Source organism: Rattus rattus, chromosome 4, assembly GCF_011064425.1.
Source record: "Rattus rattus isolate New Zealand chromosome 4, Rrattus_CSIRO_v1, whole genome shotgun sequence".
NCBI lineage: Eukaryota > Metazoa > Chordata > Mammalia > Rodentia > Muridae > Rattus > Rattus rattus.
In genome coordinates this window covers 156207119-156229808 of record NC_046157.1, presented here as the reverse complement: position 1 = coordinate 156229808, position 22690 = coordinate 156207119, and the positions used below count along the sequence as shown (strand labels likewise).

At 40.2% G+C, this 22690-nt stretch overlaps 1 protein-coding gene across 3 annotated transcripts in view; it reads left to right on the top strand.

Annotated features, from left to right (window-relative positions):
* Nucleotides 1-10486: 10486 nt before the first annotated feature.
* Nucleotides 10487-22690, top strand: part of Sphkap (SPHK1 interactor, AKAP domain containing) — a 140504-nt gene continuing 128300 nt past the window's right edge. For all 3 annotated transcript variants that reach the window (XM_032901484.1, XM_032901485.1, XM_032901483.1), the window contains exon 1: nucleotides 10487-10803. In XM_032901484.1, the coding sequence (XP_032757375.1) occupies nucleotides 10772-10803 (32 nt within the window). In that variant the 5' untranslated portion in view covers nucleotides 10487-10771. The remainder of the gene's footprint in view (nucleotides 10804-22690) is intronic.

The following is a 22690-nucleotide window of genomic DNA, read 5'->3' as shown; positions in this document are numbered from 1 at the left end:
TTATGTCTGTGCATCACTGCAAACTGTGTGTCCATCAACATGCATATTGACAGCTGTCAGTAGTGTCTTCCTAAAGTACCTAGAATGCCACTGGCTGAAAAAGTCCTCAGGCCCAGTCTCAGACAAACAAAATTAACAACAGAACCAAATCACATTCCCAGTACATTCTGGGTCCCATGCCATGCAGTAGATGGAGCGCTTGTCTCCTCTCTTGCCTTGGTAGACTGTATTTTCACATCACAAGTGTGTGCTATTGACTGGTGTAGTTCTTGGGATCCATAACTTTGCATAGTAGGAATAAATAAAGGAACACTATGAGCATGAATCTCTTGCTATGGAGAAAGACTTTTAGAACATACTACATTTTCAGTCCATGCATTTGTCAAGTAGGATCTACATGGGCTCTGCTTGGGACAAAACTAGAACAGCCATAGGCTATCTAGGTCCAGCCCTCCACTGTAGCTCTTAAGAAAGGCCCCTTTCTCTTTATACCCATTTTATGTTCCTAAAATGTATTGGAGAGAAAGCTTTTTGAGATCTTCTATGGACATTGTAGAATCTCATAGAGATTTTATACATGAGACTTGCCTCAGAAATGTTTAGGAAAAGTATCCAAAAATTATTTAGTCTTTGTGATATTTAAGCACCGATGGAACTAACAGGCATGATTTCCTAGGTTTGAGCCCACGTTCAAATAGGATATGTGTTACATTGTGTTGGATGTTTTGAAATACATGTATTGAAGCTGATCAAAGACAGGGCTCCCAGAGAAGAACAGTAAAGGCTACCCAGGCAAGGGTGACTATAGCTGGACTCTATGGTGATGCCTTACAATTTCAATGCTACCTTTAATTATAGGGACTCTATTCATCTTTCTTAAGCTAGTCAATAAACACCACATCTCTTCAGCTCCTCATCAATGGTAATATTCTTTGAGTTAAGGGAGACATTTACTTTGGCTTACTTATACAGGAGAATTTTTATCTCTTATGCATGTTCAGAAACAGCAACAGCCCTGTCCAGTAACCCGAGCAATTGCTAGGACTATACTGGATTCTCGGGTCGTTTCAGAATTTTCACACCACGCTCCTCAGATGTGCTCCAGAAATCTGAACCAAACCTTCTCCTCATAGTTTTAAGGAACAGCACCTGGTACTCAGTGAATCCCCGAGTAGCTGAGATCCTAACAGTTGCCATCTGGAACCAGCTACCTAATTGCCCCCTTGCCTTGCTCTCATAATTGGTGCACACCCACATTTTAGAGAGCAGTGTCACGAGAGTCACAGTTGAGGACCGTGACAAAGCTGAGAAAAGAGAAATCCAAAGCTTCAACCAGATTAACGTTTACAAATACTTCCTGATGTCACATTGTCTGCTAACTTGTTTCAAAAATATTTTTATAATTGTTTAATGTGTTGCACAAAATGTTAAAAGGAAATCTCTAATTATTAGTTTTCTAATGTCATTGTTCCTTTGCAGTGGCATGCGCTGCGATCACTAGGAAATCTCAGAAAGTTCTACTTTGTTCTGTAAATGAATGCCAAGTTGCAAGAATTTGGAATTTTTAGGATCTTGAACGTACATAGACATTTTCCTTGTCTCTTAACAAGTTTCCTACCCTATTGTGTGACACGTAAATTATAGACTGAGCCACTTCTTGTGGCACTGGTTTCTTGCCTGGGTCTTTAACTTTTTCTTGTTCTTTTCCTCCTTTCTTCACTAGGAAATATATACCATCATTGTCAGATAATTTGGCAGAAAAGAAGCCATTGTCAGTGATGAAAACTGCATTAAGCATGGTCATAATGAAACCGAGTGCCTCACTAAATATACAAGGAAGGGGAGAGCAAGAGACTATTATGGTACTTCTTAGATGTGTATTTAATGAGTTGTATGAATTATAAAGGGCAATCATTAGCAAGCTGAATCCTACATAGGAAGAAAGGAGTACCACCATCATGAAGACATTGTCTCTATCCTTCGCACAGCACTCAGAAGCCACCATCCATCATCACATTGGGAGTAGATGTCACTCAGACTTCCACATTTCATCTGCCTGTTGGTCAACTTCCTTTAGACTTTCAAAGTCCTTCTGGTTTATTATGAGTTAAATCTCTCTTTGATAATATCATTTTAAATATTCTTTGAAATGTTCTTACATATACAACATATCTTGATCACATCTGCCCTAACCCAACCTTGTTGTATGTAACAACCCTGTCTAGCAAAGCCTTGGTCTTCCTAAGTCTTTGGGAATAGGTAAAGTCCTTGCTGCCCTGGCTACTGTTCAGTGTGCACATCCACAACAATGACCCCTGAAGGTCAAGATATAATCAGCATGAGTTGAATGCTTGTGTCCTCCTAAAGTCAATGTTGAAATCTAATCACCATTATGATCATATCAAAGGATGAATCCATTTGGACTTGATTTAAGTATTTCGCATGAAGCTTCTTTTTAAAAGAGGTCACAGAGAAGATCATGGAGAAGATCTATAATTTCACCACATAGGAGACTGAAGCAAAAGTAGGGTTATAAGTTCTAAATACGAACCATCAAGTACAAAATGGGCTCACACTAGACACAGAATCTGAGGGTGTATTGCATATGGGGATAATTGTCTAAAACCATGAGAAATAAATATTTGTAGAACTGTGATATTCTGTGATAGAAACCCCCCCAACATAACTGAGGCAAACGTATTTCTTGAATAATGAAAGGAAAGGTGTCAAGTTTAGTATTTTAGACTCTCCAAAATAGAGAGGTGTGGGCCAGGACACAATCGGGAGATCATCTCCATAAGTAGATCATGACCCTGAAGAAAGATTCTGGCGTGTCACTCTATGCACTGGAGATATGGAGCTCCCTCTCCTTATCTCCAACTCCAGCCACTAAGATTGATTTGGGCAAGCACAATTGTAGTTATCTAAAGGTGTTCATGTTGTGATCCCCCTCAGCTGCAAATGTGTCACCTCCCATGGTCAGAGAGTGTCAGTGCAGGTGTGGTGAGGTGAAAACCTCTGAGATGTGATCACCCTGAATTTTCCAGGTGTCCTCATCAATCTCTTGAGTCCTTAAAAGTGGAGAGGAGGACACACAGATACTATGAAAGAAGCATATGGCTCACCATTGCAATCTACAAAGGTGAGAGGAGAGAGCAGAAAGCCAAAAACTGTACCAAATCCTAAAGGCAGGGAATGTCCCCAAATCTGAAGCTAGAAAGAATATGAAGACCTCAGACTTACCAGCATAAGACTCATATTCTGACAATAAGCCAAGTGACCAGACAATTGCTTCTTTAGAGTCTTCGAAGAGGAAAGCAGTCTGCTGACACCTTGAACTTAACCTGGTAAGAATCAGATTTACCTGGTTTCTGGACTGCAATATCTTAAATTCTCTGTTTGCTTTAGGCTTATAAGGTCCCGGTAGTGTAAGGGTTTGGAAGAGGGGTGTGGCGCATGCATGAGAGACTCACTTTGGTTGTTCTTCCCTGTCATTCTTTGCCTTGTTTGAAAACAGAACGTCTCACCTGGAGCTCAAGAATCAGCAAAATGGGGTGGCTAGTGAGCTCCAGAGACATTGCTGTCTCTGCCTCCCCTGCACTAGGATGGTACTTCTAGGTTACCATGGAAAGGTATTTTACATGGGTGTCGGGGATCATAATTCAGTTCTAGTGTTTGCACCTTAGCACTTGGCTGCCTGTGCTATCTCTAATAATCTGTTAAGGGTGGCAATAGGAAACTGACAGATGGATTCTCAAGAGTCTAGGTGAGAAAATGCAATAGTATAAAGAGAGAGTAAGTAAAATCAATATCCTTGTGTCCTGGTGCAGTGTGTACACAAACACCTCACTAGACTTTTAAAGCCTAGGCGCCTGTAGAAGGAACAAAAACTTCACCATGTGTGAATCCAGTTACAAGGAAGCTGCTCATGCTAGCACACCTGATTATTTCTTTCTGTCTAGCAGGACTTTCTCTCTCTTTCTGTATATGTGTGTGTGTGTGTGTGTTTGTGTGTGTGTGTGTGTGTGTGTGTAGAGAGAGAGAAGATATATGTGTGTGTATATACATATGCATGTTTTATATATATATGCATATATTATATGTGCAGATAGATAGATGATAGATAGATAGATGATAGATAGATAGATAGATAGATAGATAGATAGATAGATAGATAGATAGATAGATAGATAGATAGATAGATAGATGAAGTAAAAACAGAGAAAAGATCTATATTTCTCTGTAGGTCCTATGCTGTTTAGTCCATATCAGTACACCAGTTAACAATATTTTTTCTTTTTAGGAGCTAAAAAGATGACTCAGTGGTTAAGAATATTTGCTTCTCTTTCAAAAAAAACCCAGGTTCAGTTCCCAGCACCAATGTTGAATGGTTCACAATTCCCTGTGACTCCAGTAGCAGGAATCTAATGCCATCTTCTGGCCTCCACAGGTACCTACATGCATGTGGCACACATAAAGTCATGTAAAAGCATATGCATATACATCAATAAAAATGATACTTTAAGTATTTTGTATTGGAATTATTGTGAGGTAATTCTCATATCCATCAGAAATGAAAGAAATATAAACCAGGAATCTATTTATCTACTTTACCCATAATAACAAACTAAAATTATAGTTTAATATCACAACACAACAATGTCATAATGACATGGGTAGAATGAAAATTATGCAGTATTTCTGTTCAAATCCACTTCTTCTCTTCTCCATCTTAATGTAGCAATGTTTCTATGAGTTTGCTGTTACATAACATGCTACATGTTACCTAGCATGCATAACAGACATGCTAAATAAATACAACCATAGAAAACAAAACCACTGGATTGCTTTTTTTCCCTCAACTTGATTTCCTATAGGACCATCCAGATCCCTTCATAAACTGAGATTTTATTTTTGTTTTGCTGAATCATACTTCCGGTCTATCAGCTTGTTTTGTCAGCTAGCCCATGAGGGATATTTGTGTTATTTCCAGCTCTGTAATAAAACTATTAACAAACATTTGCATAATGAGCTGGTGTGAAAACAAAGGTTATTTTCTATAAGATACACACAGGGACACAACCGTTGGGCCCTGTGGTCCCAGCACATCTAGTGCTCTAAGCTCTTCAAACTGCTTCAGAGTGATTTCCACATTTTATACTTCCAAGTAGTGGATGACTGATGGTAGATTCTTTTAACCAATCATTGGTTTTGTTACTCTCTTTCGATCTGTCATTCTCACAAGCATGCAGTGAAATATGGTGGTTTCCACTTGCACTTTTCCAATAGACAGTAATGTTGATATTTTATTGTGAGTTTATTTTCATGTAGACCTTCTTTGCTGGAATGGCTACATATTTCCCTGTTCATTGTCTAGGTAGAAAATGAATCTGTCTGCTTTGAATTTTAACAAGCTTTAAAAACATATCCTACATTTTACTCTTTCACCAAATACCTTGTTTGCAAACAGTCTCCCAGCCAACAATTTGTCTTTAAACCTTTTCAACTGGGTATTTCTCGGATCTAATAATTCAATGAACTTAACAAGTTTTCTTAATGTAGATTGTGCTTTTAGTGTAAAAATTAAATGGTTTTGCTTAGTCTTAGATTCAAGGATTTTTGCTTATGTTGTATGATCATTGTGTTTTGAGTTTTATTTCTGATGTTTAATTAAAGTCTATGATCTGTATAAGATATGTTTGATATAGTGACCGACAATCATTTTTTAACACATGAGTGTCCAGATGTTACCGCATTATCTGTAAAGAATGGGTAGCTTACCTTTTTTCAATTGAGTTAATCTTCAACTTTGTAAAAACATCATTGGGCATATTTGTGTTGTATATGTATTAATATTTTTCTGTTCTGTTTCATTGATTTTTGCTCCATCTCCATCAAGTACGTGCCTGGAATTACTCTAATATGATGTCTTAAAGTGTTATAGACTGATTTCTACTCATCTTTAATTTTCTAATAGCTTTTAAGCTTTTCTGGTATTCTTTCACTTCTATATACATTTTAGTATAATCTTGTTGGCATCTATAAAATACTCTTGCGGGATAGGAAATATATCAAACCTAGTATGAGTCTGAAGAAGTCTCATATCTTTGCTGTGATGAGTTTCCAATTCCTGGCACAGCAGGTACCTGTAACTCTCCATAGTCTCTGATTTCTTCCATTAGAATCTTGTCACTTTCAGACATCAATCCTGTATTATGTTTTATTAGATATTAGTCTGAGTTCTTCTTTGTTTCTCTTTTGTGTAAATTTAAATGATACTTTAACTTCAATGTTTACATAGCCAATGAGTATAAAAATAGTATTTTACATTTTGATCTATTATCCTGAGACTTTGTAAGCAGAATTGTTTTCTAAAAATCAACAATATATTTTTCACTGAACATGGAGTCACATGTCTGTAATCCTGGCAAGCAGGAGGCTTAGGCAGGGTAGTGTGGTCATTAGCTTTCAGCCTATCAAGAACATATATATATATACATATATATATATACACACATATATATACATGTATATACACATATATATACATATATATACACACATATATATACATATATATATGTATATATATATACACATATCAGAGCAGTTTTACTTCTTCCTGGCTATGCTGCTGTCTTTCTTTCTTGCCTATTGCATGAGCCAGCATTTTCAGCACAGTACTGATTGAACATGAACAGGATGGGTAACCATGTCTACTTTCCAGTTTTAGGGAGAACCATGTTGTCGTCTTTCCTTACTGTGTGATATACAGGGTCCTGGTAGTTGCTTTTTATCAGACTACTTCTTTTAATATTCCTATTTTTCTGAGCATTTTTGTCAAAAGAGTGCGTCGAATTTTGTCATATTTTTTCTTGCTTTAACTGACAGGATCGGGTGTTTTTTGGTTGTTAGCCTAGCCTTTAACGGCTGAGCCATCTCTCCAGCCCAGGATCAGGTGCTTTTTAACCTGTAAATATACTAAGTTATAGCAATCATTGTGATTTTCAATTTTAGGACTATCCTCATACCCTGAAAGTAACTGCTGCTTTAGGGCTAGAGAGCAGTAGTGCTTGCAGAGGACCAGGTTCAGTTCCCAGCACTTAAGTCAGGAGGCCCATAGCTCACAATGCCTGATATTTCAGTCCCAGGGGACCCGGTGCCCTCCTCTGGTCTCCATGAACACCTGCATTCCTGTGCAATACCACAAACACACACGCAGACACAGACAAACACACTCACACATAATTAAAAAATAATAAAAACAAATATATTTTTAAAAATAATTCTGACCTGACTGTGTATTTGTGTCTGGACTGTTAGCCTGCATTTTTCTGTTTATCTTCTCTCATTTGTGTTTCTAGATACACTGGCCTCATAAAATGAATTAGGATTCCCTCCTCATGTGATTTCATCAAGTCACTTTTATCTTTATATATTTGAACAAATTCTCTTTTTTATTATTTAATTTAATTTTTTTATTTCTTGACTTTATATCCTACTCATTGCCCCTCTCCCAGTCACTGGTACCCCCTCCCACAATTCTTTCTCCAACCTTCTTCCCCTTCTCCTCTGGGTATGGGGGCCCTGGAATCCCCCCACCCTGGCACTTCAGGTCTCTGCTAGGCTAGGCGCTTTCTCTCCCACTAAAGCCAGACAAGGCTGCCCAGCTAGAACATATCCCACACACAGGCAACAGTTTTGGGGACAGCCCCCATTCCAGTTGTTCAGAACCCACATGAAGACCGAGGTGCACATCTGCTACATACGTGTGGGGAGGCCTAGGAACAGCCCATGTGTGCTTTCTGGTTGGTGTGAAGATTCCTTAATGAAACCATCTGGGCCAGAAAATTTCAGTTTTTGAGAGGATTTTCTCTAATTAAAATTCAATTTCCTTAGTAGATTTGGGGCTTCTGGTATCAAATGAGTCCATTTCCTACAACAACTTTAACAAACTATCACACCGAGGGCAATTTAAAAGCAACAGAAATGTACCATTCTGCACTTCTGAAGGCTAGAAGTCCAAAACAAAGATGTCAACAGGGCCTTGTTCCCTGGGACATCCTGGAGACATTGCTATTTTCACGTCAGTTCTCAGAATCAAGGTCAGTTTGGCACTATTGCTATTGCAAGTCAAGCACTTTCTTTCCCAAGCTGCTCCTCCTCAGACCCCCGGCCTTCTTGGTTTGACCTTATTTTGTACTACTTTTCTCTCTACGTTCTTGAGAAGGAAGTATACATCGCTGCTTGATACTTTCCTTCTAGATTTATTTGGTGCAAAGTAACTTTCTATCAGGCCTACTTAGTAGTTTCTAGAAAGTGAACTACACGGTGAACTTAAACTACCTTTTAAAGTTTCCTATAGATCCGTATACTTAGAATTGTGTCGGGGAGAGTTTGTTTGATCTTTGCTGGTTTGCTGGTTTGTTTTGAGAGGAGATCTTGTTCTGTATCTCACTATGAAGCTGGCCTGCTACTCACACAGAGATCCTGAGCCTGCCTACAAATGTGAGCCTACAGAATGACATGCCTGCCAATATTTCCTCTGTTCTCCATTTTGCTTCTCTTTTTTTTTTCCCACTGTGTTTGGGAGGCACATAGTAAAAGATTTCAACAACTTTAAATTTGTTTGCTGAGTGTGGCTTTGAGCCACAGGATAATGTCCCAAATCTTGGGATACTCAAGTTCCCACAAGAAACAGGGCAGCACAGACCACAGACGTGCAAACCCCACCTGTCTTCTCAAATCATTTTACCAAAAGCTAGTTGTCCCCACAGATGTGGAAATTGTTGACACAAGAGGCCATCTCTACTTTTATTATACCCATTCATAAAAACGTGAAGGATTGCTTTAACATCTCTGTCATCTCAGTTCAGAGTTCCTTTTTTTTCCCTTCATTTTTTAAATAATTGCTTTGTGTTATCTTTCCTTCGTTTTGAAACCTTCCTGGTTATTAGCCTGATGTATAATTTCCCCTAGGAACCTGATGGCTTAGGGTAACGTGTCTGAAGACTGAGTCTTACTTAACTGACTGAGTTAGCAGGCTTCTTGCAGATCAAAGCAGGCAGGGCAATGCTGCTATTCCTGCCAGTGCATTAGCCTGTTAGGCTCCCAGTTTACTTTTGGTGATATCTGAAGGGAGATAGGTCCTCACCTCAGCCTTCCTAGGTAGGAACCACAGGCTCCTTTCTGGCCTAACTGATATCTCCGAGGCTATGCCTCCAGAGATCTGCACCAAGGCTATTACAGGACCTCATTTCTTCTGAGGTATAGGCCACCTCTTCATTACCACCAAGGCTCTACCGACATCAAGGCAGGAAGCTGAGCACAGGTTGCTATGGGCTATACAGAGCTAAATATCTCCCACCTTCTTTGCTCTCACAGCATCTATCCGTGTGGTGCTGTGGCTGGTTTGGAGAACCCATTATTGATGCCAACTTGTAGACATGTGAATTTCACAGGTGCTGTGCTGAGAGTAGACAAGAGGAAGGACATGCTGCTTCTGCCTAGAAGGGACGGAAGTCCTGATGCATGCTTAGCCTTCCCTGTACTAGCTGGCCCTGAGGATGACTTGCATCCTTCCAGCTCGGGGCACTGGAATATAAAATTCCACCTTAGCTTTTGGTGCTACAATTCGCAGTGGGATTGTCTCTCCTCTAACGTTCAGCCATGGTGAAGCGGGTACCTGTACATTTTCTGCCCGGCTAGGCTGTCTCTGTCGTTTGGCTAGAGGCCCCCACCATATTCCTTGCATGTCCAGGCCCCTAGTTGCTCTCCTTGCTTTTGCCAGATTTTTTTTTCTATATACAATTCATAATACGGAGAGTCCTAGTTATACTTGCAAACGACAAAGGGGGGAAATTTTATTTATTCCATCTTCCTTTTCCTGGAAGTCTCAGGGTTTTCATTTTTAGTTCGCTTTTCGATTAGAAAAGAAAGGGCAGGATGTTCTATGCCCTCTTCTTAACAGCTGCTACCACCAGTGTCTTTCTTTCTTTCTTTTTTAAAGAAAATAAAGGCTGTTTCTGCCCAAAGAGATGCTGAGCAGACAATAGAGCATCCCTAATGTTTGCTTTCGGGTTCCGAATGCTGCCTCCGAAGGATGGCCACTGTTGCGAGTTTTGAAACCTTTTTCTGCTCATAGGGTCAAACAGGTGAGAGACGGCAGAGTCCCATCCGAGGAAAATGAGTTACATGAAGCCCCGGGAGAGTTAAAACAGGACAGGATGCTTAGAGGAAAGCAAAAGAGCTGAATACACTGGCACAAGTGACCACGCCTATACCTCCCGTTTTGTTGTAGAGGGCAAATAGAGGGTCTTCCAGGGGACGTGTGCACCACCAGTAGGGGCAGCGGGAAGCCAGAACTGCCAGAAGTGAGCCTGTGACTGCAGCTAAGTGGATGAACTACTTCAGGGATTCGTCCTGGTGTTCGCCAGAGAAAGCAAGGGGCGGGACTGGACTAAGGGGAGGGGAGTGAGCAGGGAGCCACAGTGAAAGGCACAGAAGTCAGTTCCCCGGAGACCTGGGAGGGAGGCGGGAATTAAGCTGAAGGGTCAAGTCCAGCCAGCAGTCTTCAAGATCTGAGCAGACCACAGGAGGCGCCACCAGGACATCTCCGCAGCGCTTGGTGGCCAGGGAGGAGCGAGCATCAATCTCCGCTGCGGGTCTCAGCCACTGCTGCTCAAGCCTGCACGTCTCTGTCCTCGTGCAGGGCGCTCAGGCTTCTTAGCCTTCACCCGCGCTGTCGGCTTTTCTCTGCCCGCGATCAACCATGGATGTCAACTCCCGGCTTTCTGTGCAAAGGTAAGACTCGCTTCTCCATATGCCTAATGAGATGTCTCGCAAACTCCGCTGGGCACTAGAGATCATAGGCAAAGTTGCTTTCCAGTCTTTACTCTCCTTAGAGATTCCCACGGAGAAGTCAAGTCCCTGCACTACTGAGCCTTGGGATCCGCTGGGGGGGTGGGGGGGGCGGTTGGTCCCTGTTGGCTACCCCACTGGGCGCCCGGCTGGGTGGGGCCTGTGTGTTGGGGCTGCACCCGGTGGAGGACAGCCAGGTGCCTGCTTCTAAGGCTGGGTGGTTGAGGTCTCCTCTGCCCAGGGAGGTACTGGGGACCGGACTGTTCCTGTGCAATACCTGGAGCAGTTTTGCGCCTTGGCTTGGAAATGCTTTCCAAGGTGGAGAACCTGAGGAATCAAGACCAAAGTCGATTTAGCTCCAGTTCTGTTGACCTTAACCTGGATTAGTGTTTGGGGCTTTAGGGTGAGTTTGGCTTAGGCTTGGGGAGGGGGAGATCTCTTAGATCTCTCACTGACACCTAACCTGAGCCCACCTGTAATCCCGAGCAGAGGAGACCGCCTTGGTCCTTCAGCATCTCTGAAGCACTAGTTCCACCTAGTGTCTGAGTCCCCTCCTCAGGCAAGTAAGTGCAGCCACAGGAGAGACACCGGTACAATGGGTTTTTTTGTTTGTTTGTTTGTTTGTTTGTTTGTGTTTGTTTGTTTGTTTGTTTGATCTTCTATTTCCTCTCTTTGCTTCTGTTTGCTCCCCTCCGGACCCAACTGGAGAATTCAATAGTCTATGATTTTTGTTCTTCTCCCTAAAAACCTCAGGGTGGAACTGAGGCTGTCTCTCAGGTGCCGCCCAGCTGAGCAGGTAGCTTTGAGCCCTTTGTGCTCTCCGCCCAGCATGGAGCTGAACATTCACACAGTTCACACCTAGGGCTCCTGGCACTGTTGAATGCTGCAAGCAGCCTGAGATCCATCACAGCCCCTTTCCGCACCTGGGGCTCAGGGCTAATCTTGTAAACTCTTACTTCCTATCCCTCCACCCCGCCTCACCCCACCCCAACCGACCCAAAAAAGAAGGTAGTTATCAGCTGACACTGTCAGGCACGGAAATAAATAAGCCGAGCTAGAGAATTCTTGGATTGCATTGAAACACAGGAAGACCCAGTACTCACAGGCTAAGGCTCACGGACAGTAGCCAAGATAGAGAGCTGGGATAAGGCTGAGGGTACAGGAGGTTACATATTGCCTTTCAAAGGATCAGAGCCTGCCATCTACAGACACAAGCGTTTATGTTGTGTGACAGAACTAGCCTTCCCAGCTTCCCATCCATCACCCACCTCTGTGAATCTAGAGAAGAGATTTGAGGTTTCTACACAGTGCCTGGAGCGGCTCTTAACTGAGTCTCTAACACTCTGGCTCAAAGGGAAACTAATGATCACTGAGTCTCTATTTCAGTCTCATGTCTGGAAAAGCAAGTAAGTGCTACGGGAGGGAAGATTTTTAAAAGCTTAAAGAATAACCACTGTTGTTGATTTTAGGTAAAGGTATAATGTTTTAAAAGTCGAGCACATTAGAGGTCTGCTATTTACTGCCTGGAGAAATGGTCCTTAGAATTGAAGTGTCGAGGGCTAGGGATAGACTCATTTATAAAGCTCCATCCTTGCTTGCTTGAGGCCCTAAGTCCTGTTCTCAGCTTCTACCCCCATTTCTACAAACTGAAATGAAGAACTAAGTAGTCCCTTAATTTAAAAAAAGGTGCTTTTTATAACGAATTGCTTACTTTAAATCCACCTTTTCAGACTGTCATGAGTATGGTTCAGTCCTGACTCAATTTCCTTCTAATCCTGGAACATTTTCTAAAGTATTAGAAATAAGCCATTCCAGTAATTTATTAAGGTCTTTTGTGGGGTGGTGCCAAAAGTGTCTTTACAAAGAGCAAACAACTAATTGAAGGCCCATATCTGAATCTTGATAGCTTATTTCCAGAAATGAACCTTCCAATTACCACTTACCAAGAAACTTCACCTTTCCCCTAAGCGAGAATAATAGTCTAATCTATTGTACAATCTTAGTTTGTTTTTTTTTACTTTAGTGCAAGTAAGAATCACAACTTCTCTCCCATCAGATCTCATGGGAGGCCATTGGAATTAACTTTGTATATATGCAAAAGCAGAATTAGAATTTGAACTTGTGCCTGTATTAATCACCAGACTTATTTAGGCAAGCCTGAGTTTAGAACTGATGACTGGATATTCTACACAAGTGTCTTTAAGAAAATGGCAAAATGATCAAGTAATGACAAATTTATTGATCGAGCATGTATTGTACAAATCAGAAACATTCTCAGTATTTAAAAAAGTTAAGTCAGTGATTAAAATAACAGCATTTCTTTCAAGCGAGATAGAATATTTTAGACTTATATTTAGTAATGCACAGAGAAAAAGACAAGATCTCACAAAACAGCGAGTTAATTATGGAACTTGGTGCTGTTAGAACTTTTTACTTTTTGATGATTTCAGCTAAAGGAATATAAGTGGAACACTAATCAAGCAATACTCTGTGGTACGTGGTCTCAAAACAGAATTAGAATAATAATTTGGTAACTTTAAAACACGTGTCTTCAGCAATGAAATGTTGACAGTTCCATAAGACGCAATCTATGAACCTTGTATTTGCAAAGGTTTTACCTTATTTTGACTGTGATGATTTTAGTTTTCAAATATGCAGTAAGTTGTATGTAGCGGATTAAAGACTTTTAAAAACTCCTGCCAAGAGAAGCCAGACAATGTCTCCAGGAAGGAAAGCGAGCACTAGAGAAATCAATATCCTTGCAGCAGATGCAGTATAAACCCAGAATTTCATGTTCTTTTCTGGCTAGAGGTCTGGTAGAAATAAAATGTTAAAAAAGAAAATGGAGGCTTTTGGTTTGGTTTGGCTCCTCTTACAGCTAAAAGTTTTGGGAGCATTTCTTCACTCATTTATTTTGTGAGGTTCATTTTACTAAATCACATAATTAGGTGTTTAGAACAAGACTCTCCTAAGTGAGTCTTGTAGCTGCTATTCCTGCATGACAGTTACCCTTTACAGACACAAGTCAATGCCATCTACATGAGCAACTGTGTGCAGAATCACGTTTAGAATTTACCGTCATCTCATATATTAGATTATTTGATCATCACATCCCTGGGAGTTAATTATAACAGGTATTACTTTTACTTCCTAGCAAAAACTTTGAAGCAAAAGGAAATTAAATAAAGTTAACATCAGATTTAGAATTCCACCTAGATAACAATTAGAGTCCTCAAAGTTCCTCTGGCTTCAAGTCTGGCTTGTTTTCTCTCATGTGTTGACCGTGAACTCACAGTTGTTTTTAATAGGAGAGAAGAAATGTTGGCCTGGCCTTTATGGTGATATCATTCTCAGACGCATGGGGCAGCCTGAATGCAAGATGATCTTTAAAGCACAAGCCTTGCAAATGCCTTTAGAAAAAAGTCACAAACAAAACATTTTTAATAATTTATTTAGGGTATGGGGAGGGGAGTTGAGGGGGTAGTAGAGACAGAGAAAGGCAGAGAGAGAGAGAGAGAGAGAGAGAGAGAGAGAGAGAGAGAGAGAGAGAAAGGAGGAGTAGGAGTAGAGGACAGCCATGAGCACAGGGTGGGGAGGGGGATGGGGAGAGAAGGGGAAGAGGGAAGAGAACAACCGAGCAAGAGAGTAAGAGAAGAGGAACAAGGCATATTTTAATCTATGCCATATTTGAGCTAGAGTTTGAATTTGAAGAGTTATTCTCTTTCCCAATGTTCACTTACATTTTTATACTATACAGAATCGTCCTTTTTGTTTAGTTGGACATCCTGAATCCTATTTTAATCACATACTTTTTATATGGGCCCAGGAAGAAGAAACCAAAAGTTAATTTTGAAATATATGAGTTTATGTGTGTGTGTGTACATGTGTGTGTATACATATATGTTTGTATGTTTGTGGGGGGGTGTAATTGATGTCAGTGTCCTGTCTTTTACCCAGCCTAAAGTTTAATTCAGCAACACATCACTCATATTGTTAGGACCAAGGAGAAAAACTATTTGTTAATGTACCAAAATAACACCAACCTGTATACTAACCTAAAGCCACCCAATAATATATTTTAATGAAATATATTGTTTAAATTTTAAATATATTTTAATGTTTATAGGTTTTCAAATTCATAGAGAGGCAGAAATAAAGGTCATAACTTCATTTCTATGTCCTCTTTACCAATGAGCCTGAGGAAGCACTAGTCAACTCTTTGAGTCTTTGTGTGTGTGTGTGTGTGTGTGTGTGTGTGTGTGTGTGTGTGTGTGTGTGTGTGTGTGTGTTGGGGGCGGGGCACGGTGAGGGTAAAGGTCGCATGCAGCCTTGAATGTTAGTGATGCTTTTTCATTGAATGTAACATTCTCTTCCCAAATCCAGCACTGAGCTGCATTGATATTCTCCAGTTCATAAAAGCCAGGGAACTCCCACTCCAGATGTAACTGCCTGTAGAAAGAGAATGTAGGAGTACAGAATCTATTCAAACACACAAGACTCGAAGTGTTAACAGTGCTTCTGAGTAATGGGCACATGGTAAAGAAACAGGAATTCTCAAAGCAATTTCTAAGCAAAACGCCTTTATAAATACTCATGAGGTCTACCAGCAATGTTTCACTGCTGGCAACTTTCATGGGCATGTGGCCTCCATCTCTGTGGTTCCTTTGGTAAAATATGTATACATCAGTGGTAAATAATCACCTTGTAAGTCAAACTCTTAGAGAGCTTCTTGTCCACAAGGTCTCCCTTAGCTAGCACTTGTCTGAGAGGCAGTTCTCTACGTGGAATTTTAGGGAGGAAGGAAGAAATGCTAGTGTATTTGATATTAGAATGTTCATGTCCTTTTCACGAAATAACAGCAGTCACTCTCTTATCTAAGGTGCTCATTGGCTCCTCCTGGATTTTCTGACATGTGCAGGGAATATACTGATCCTCTGGGTCCCTTTGGTTTATAGCCTTCTACAATGTCACCCCTTCAATTATGCCAGTGACGGTCAATTAGGCTGTATAAGAATGAATGGGTAACTCTCATGACAGAAAAAAGAAATCAAGCCCTGTGAGAGAAATGAAATAGTTCTGTAAGAGAGCTGAGCTTGGAAGCAGGGTTGTTTCTCTTTAAGAGTCCTCCATAGGTGGAGAGAAACAAGTTTACTGTAAGAGCTTACTCCTTGGCAAAGGAGGTGGCCCAGCACCTAAGGGCACCTGCCACCTAGCAGTTATCTTGGAAAAAAAGATTTCTAGGAACTATTTTCATCACCTGACTAGAGGAATAGTAACAGCACCTGAGAGTACCCTACTGTGAGGTGAGTTGAGATACCCTTCTGTATGAGGATTGAGTGACAGTGGCTCTCTGTTTAGGGATTACCTGGTAATCCCACTTAAAAACAAATGAACGAACAACAACAAAATCAAAACCTCTAGGTGTGGTTGTTGTGTCTTCTTTCTTTAACTGATATTTATAAGATACTCTGGATTTTTTTTCTGTCTTATCTTTCTCTAGTCTGTATCTTCATATTTAAAGTTACTTACTGAAGACAGTCTACTAGGACCTACCTTTTAAAAACACCACCTAATAATCTCTTTCAATGTTACTACCTTCCCCGAGCACATTAACACTGTAGATGGGACTAGATTGAAATCTGTCATTTAGCTAGCTATTTTCTATTTGTACAATCCGCCCTCTTTTTAAATTTATGTTTCCTCTGGTGTGCTTTATTTGTGGTTAATTGGGAAATACTTATAATTCCGTGCTTGCTCCTCTGCTGGTTTTCTATTTATAGTTTGCTAAAGCAAGAGTTGATGCCGCAGAGGTTAGAATACATACCTTTAAATAATCAGAATGTGCTTTCTTTCTTTATTGACTGGATATTTTACGTATTTACATTTCAAATGTTATCCCGTTCCTGGTTTCCTCCCTCTCCTATACCCCTCCCCCTGCTCAGAGTGTACTTTAATTAAAATGTATGCCTTCCCAGTTTAATTATACATTCAAATTCTCTCCTTTGGTTGGCATGTATTTTGTTTTTATGAATGGCATAAACAATGTGTGTTGGCATATTTCTATTAAGTCACTTTTAGAATACTCAGAAATAAGAAAAAGTTTGATGCACTTTCCTTCACTTCTGAAGTTTTGGATAATGTGTTCTCATAGAATTGGGCTTTTGTCTGTGTTACACAGCTTCTGTTAAAAGCAAGCAAGCAAACAAATAACAATAACAAAAAAAATAAAAAACAAAAACAAAACAAAAAAAACAACAAAAAACCCCTTCCTTAAGTATTTCCTGTGGAGAAGGCCTGTTAGCAATGAATGTTAAGATTACTTTTCCTTGATTTTGTGAAACATACTCTTTTTAAGCATATAGTTCAAAATAGAAAGCTATTTTCGAGGAGTTTTTGGGTTAGTGTGCACAGTAAAGGGTTTTTTGGGTAGCATTTTCTTACATATTTTGTTTTTCTTGGTCTTTCTCCTTCACTCCCCCAACCACCTCCGCATCTCCAGCTGGCCCAGTTGTTCCCTTTCCATGTCTAGGTTTTGTATTGCTTTTCGTTTTGTTGTTCTCCTTTTAAAAACCTCTTCTTTCATGATCCCCTCTCTAGTCTCACCATCCATACTTCACACACACACACACACACACACACACACACACACGTGTAAATCTAAGTGCCATATGGAAATAAAACACGCACCATTTTGCCTTTCTGAATGTACAACATTTTAGGAAATGATTTCTGCTTCCACCTATTTTCCTGAAAAATCTCACACTTTATTTTTCCTTATGGATGAGTAATATGCAACTTTGTTACATTGACCATGTTCTCTTTATCCACTCATCGGTTGGTAAGGACCCACTTCTTAGTTATTGTGAATAACACAGTGATAGATGTACAAGTGTCTCCCCGGACCACCTGTTTTACATGGTAGTTCTCTTTTTAGCTTTTTTCCTTTGATGGAAAAATCTTCATAAGGCTTTCTAGGGTGGCTACAGAAGTTTACAATCATACCAGTAGTTCACAAGTGTTGACCGTTTCCTCTATCATCACCAGCACTTCCTATCATTTATTTTCTGGATGTTAGCCATTCTTGTTGGGGTGAGATGGAATCTTGAAATAGTTTTATTCTCCAATTTTGATGACTAGAGATGCTGACCATTTTTCAAATATTTATTAGCCATTTGTGCTGATTTTATTAGCCCATTGGTGGGTTGCAAGATTTTGTTTTCTGCATTTCCATTTTGCAGTTTTTATATATTCTAAACATTAAAAACATATCTGCTGCATATGGACAAAGGTATTTCTAATATTCTATATAGAATGCCCTGTTCATTCTGGTGTTTGTTCCTTTGCCTCGGAGGCTTTAAATTTAATTTAATTTAATCTAATTTGTCCATTATTATCATAATTATTTGTGCTGTTAGAGCCCTTTCCAAAGAGTTCTTGCCTATGAGTACATTGATGGCTTTTTGTATTTGGTTCTGGTACCTGCTAGCAGTTTTAACATTTCAGGTCTTATATGCAAATATCGTTTTTAAATGTCTTTTAACTATATTATTAAATAATATAAAAATAATATTTTGGTACGATTACGCCCTCCTTCTGGGTTGTCTTTTCTAACACCCTCCTCAGATGTGTATGTCGGGGCTAGGAGCTGCCAGTGTTTTTAGTAACTGGGGCTCTGAGGGGATGCGGAAGACCTACCACGCCTCGTTACCTTTGTCACTTGGTGTTCACTTCACAGCCTTTCCCCTTGGGAGACTGTACCACACTGAGCAGTGCACCTATCTCATGGTAGACACAATCCCTGGTGGTGTCCAGGGTGCTGTCTTCTCAGGTTGTTAACTCCAAATCAGCAATGGGAAATATCAGCTTCCGCTTCTCCTTGTCACTCTCCTTTCTCCTCCCTAGCCTGCTTAACTCTGTTTATCTCTGGGCAGTGTATCGAGCCCTTTGCTATGCATCTCATCTGGATCAACTCTCTCCATTTTGCCGTTGTCATCGCACCATCATTAATTTCCATGTCATCTATCTTTTGTCCCCTCCACTTTCAAGATTTTCTTTGTCTTGTCTAGAGCGATTTGGATATAATAAACCAGGAGTGAGATAGCATCCCTATCATATTTCCCTGGTGATGGTCTCTAAACTTCTTGGATCTTATGATCTGCTGCCAATTATTAATTTAGAACAGGTTCAAGATGCTTTCTTCAAATCTACTTCCTACCTTGGTCTGTTTCTTCCTTTGTCTCCAACCTCAACCTTTCCTTAGCTGAGATGACTCAGCTGGTGATTGGCAAAGACCAATATTTCACTGACTTAGAATTTCCATTTGCTTTCATCATACAGGTTTTTGTGAGTTTGCACGCTGTCCACTTGGTCCACTGCAGCCACTCAAACCATCATTACTATTTAATTTTCAACAGTGCCAACACTTCTCTCCTACTCAGTTCTGTTGGCTGTTTTTATCCCTTGGAAATATATTTTATATTGTTTTGAGAAGCTTGGGACATTAGTTCCCCACCTAAGTCAGAGGTAGATAGTTGATCAGGAGGGATAGTTTTACGTGTCCAGTGCCACTATAACAAAGAGATATTATATGTCACATTGAGGAAGGCATAGGAGAAGGAATATGAAATGCTTGGTCATCTTGAATCTGCCAGGAAGCAGAGAGTGGCCAGGGATTGTCTAGACTCTTAAATCTCAAGGCCTGCTCTCAGATAGCTCTAAAGCCAGGTACTTCTAAAGGTTCCACAGCCTTCCAGAATGGCTCCACTAGGTGAGTACCAACTGTTCAAATCTATTTCTCTATGGAGAGCATTTCCTACCCAAACTACAACATCCTGTATTCCTTTCATTTTAAATACACAGCAAGTAGCCAATTTGTCGAATGAGTTATTTAAATTTCATAGAAGAGACATGATTTCAGATACTCAAATTAGTTAAAAAGTAGGAATTATACTGCTTTTCAAAGCAGTTAGGCTTAAGATTATACTTATCTCTGTTACCTCACAGTTCAGAAGCCTGGTGTGCAGCTTGAGATGACAGCAAGTGTCAGCAGGATGCACCCCTTCCTGGAGATTGTCCTAAAGGAACGGTGTCCTTCTAACTTCTATGGGCTGCTATATGTCTAGCCCCGTGGCTACCAGCCCCATGTGAAAAGCTAGCATATTATATATAACATGTGGGAGTCTATAATATCCCTCTGACTCTTGACCTCTGGTACCTGACCTTCTCTTCTGCCTCCCTCTTATACTATTAATAATACTGTACCCTAGATAGTCCAGCATAATCTTTATATACTAAGGCCATCTAATTAATCCCATGTTAAGCCTTAATCCTCCTTTGCCTTGGAATATAACGTACTCATGGCTTCCAAGGACTAGTCACCAAGTGTCTTAGGGAAATCACAATCATGCCTGCCATGGACAGTAAGCGAACTAAAATTTGACACTCAAAATCCTACAAGAAATTATTTCATTTTTTCTCTTCTCTTTCCCACTCCCTTTTCTTTCCATCTTTATTAAAGTGAAGAGACAGTAGCGTTTGTTCTTCTAATATCACAAATGAGTCAGTAAGTGTAGTAGAGCTGAAATAGCCATCCAATTCTCAAAGGCTACTCAAATACATGGAGGCTATGCATGGAGCACTGTTGAAGTCCTTCCTTGAACCACGCTCACTGAAGTGGTTTTGTTGCTGTTTAACAGCCTATTAGGGAATAGAATTAGATGTCTTCCTAAGTATAGGGCAAGATTGTTCTTGGATTTCTTTCTGATATATAGTCACATGGTGTGATTTTGTCCAATTCTGTATTTTAGGAAAAATAATGGCATTAAGCCCTAAACTTCACATTGACTTCATTTACTAGCTTGTGCTGCAGTTGAAAGAACACTGATCTGGGAAACCTTTTCAATAGCACAACACCGAGAGCAGAGCTAGGTAGGGAAGACTGCTAAAAATCACAAGATCCCCAGGTCTATTCAAGAGTGGTGACATTAAGAGGCCATTTGCGTTTTCTTTTCTTTTCTTTCATTTTTTCTCTTCTTTTTTTTCGTTCTTTCTTTCTTCCTTCCTTTCTTTTTTCTTTTCTTTTTTTTTGGTTCAAGATATAAAAAGATATCAGGAAACACTGGAAACAGATGCCCAGGAAGTTGTAATATCTAACAAAAAAAAAATTGAGAAGGCAACTAGCAAGATTCTTCTGCAAGATGTCAGTTGACATATTACCATGTTTTCAATGTTTGTAACAAGGGAGGTGTTGAGTATACCTATATCCACCTGTGTGCATGCTGACCTTTCATATTTATCATAGATAAGCAGTTAGTTGTCTGGGTATTCTGGATGAAAGAGGAGGGGAACAAACTCGAAGCAATACCAGGAAGTAAATGTAGACCACCATGTCCTGGAGAACACTGCCTTGAAAGATTGTTGAGGCCCCTTTCCAACAACATAAAATGTAGTAAACAGTGCTGGGGGCCGAAATGTGCATACAAGTTTGTTCAGACTGTGGCATTGCCTGTAAGCTGAGGAGAGAGTCTCAGGTTTGCAGGTATCATTGCCTGTGTTTGGGTGGGCTTTCCAGTGATGTAGCCACTCTCAAGTTATTCCTGTTTCTTGTAAATACCTCATCATTCGTATACCTTTTGTTAACCCAATGAAAAACCTCACTGGTTGACCAATTTCAACATTGGTGCACCATTATTTTGTCTGCCATAGGCTCTCTCTCTCTCTCTCTCTCTCTAGGGTGATTAGGTGTGTGTGTGTGTGTGTGTGTGTGTGTGTGTGTGTGTGTGTGTGTGTGTGTGTGTGTTGCATCTCTCCAGGAAGACTGCCATATCACATGTGCCTGTAAGGTAGGGAGTGGGTCAGTTGACTGCCATACATACATAAGGTGCCATCATACATGACAGTGTTTTTCTTAATATTTACCCAATGTTCAACAGTATTTTCTCTGTGATCTTAGAACTCTCTATCGCTTTTAATAACAGAAGGGCTATTGCCCTCTCGAGGGTCATGTGTGATCCCGAAGAAGCTTTCTGTAAAACCTTCTCTATTGTCTCTTCCTGTTTTGGCTGCTGATTCCCAGATGCCCCCTGGCAGGCAGCTGCCTCTGCTCACTTTGAAAGTGGGACATCAAGATCTGTTTCATTTGGAGTGCAGTATTTAGTGACTCAGCTTCTTCAGGAACAAGAAGTCTTTCTTTCCTAGGTTTTCACTACCCCCTCATGACACTTTCTCTAAGTAGGGCTGACTTCCCTACCAACCTCTGTGCTTTGGCTGTCTCGTCGCCTTTTGAGATCAGATTACTATAGCAAGATGCATTACATGTGTGCTTTTCCACTCCTTGTGATTGACAGTAACAGGAAAGAATTAACTTCATCAAACCTTTTCCACTAAATATTGCAGATTTGAATGGCTGCACAAATAAAATTTAATAAAAATGGCCAAACTGACAGTCTTGTTAAAGTTGAAATAAAGATAAAACTTATGAGTAAAGAGTCATGCATACGGATCTAATTGATTTGACTGAGTGTAATTCAAATGTAAAAGAGACCTTTCTACAAATTATCACCTGTATCCTGAAGTCACCGGCATTATCCTACTTAGTACTTTGAATTGTTAATGCATCCATAGCAGAATGGCAAGCATGCAAGGCATCTCTGTTTTGGGTCTCCTTGTTTAGAGTCCTCTGTTTAGATACAGACAATGACAGCCTAGATTAGGGATCGACTCTAAAACATTCAAGACTTGGTTCATAAAGAAGAGTATGAATAAACTACAAATACCACTGACCAAAATTGAATGTTCTAAATATTTCTAAGGATTTTCTGACTTCTATTGA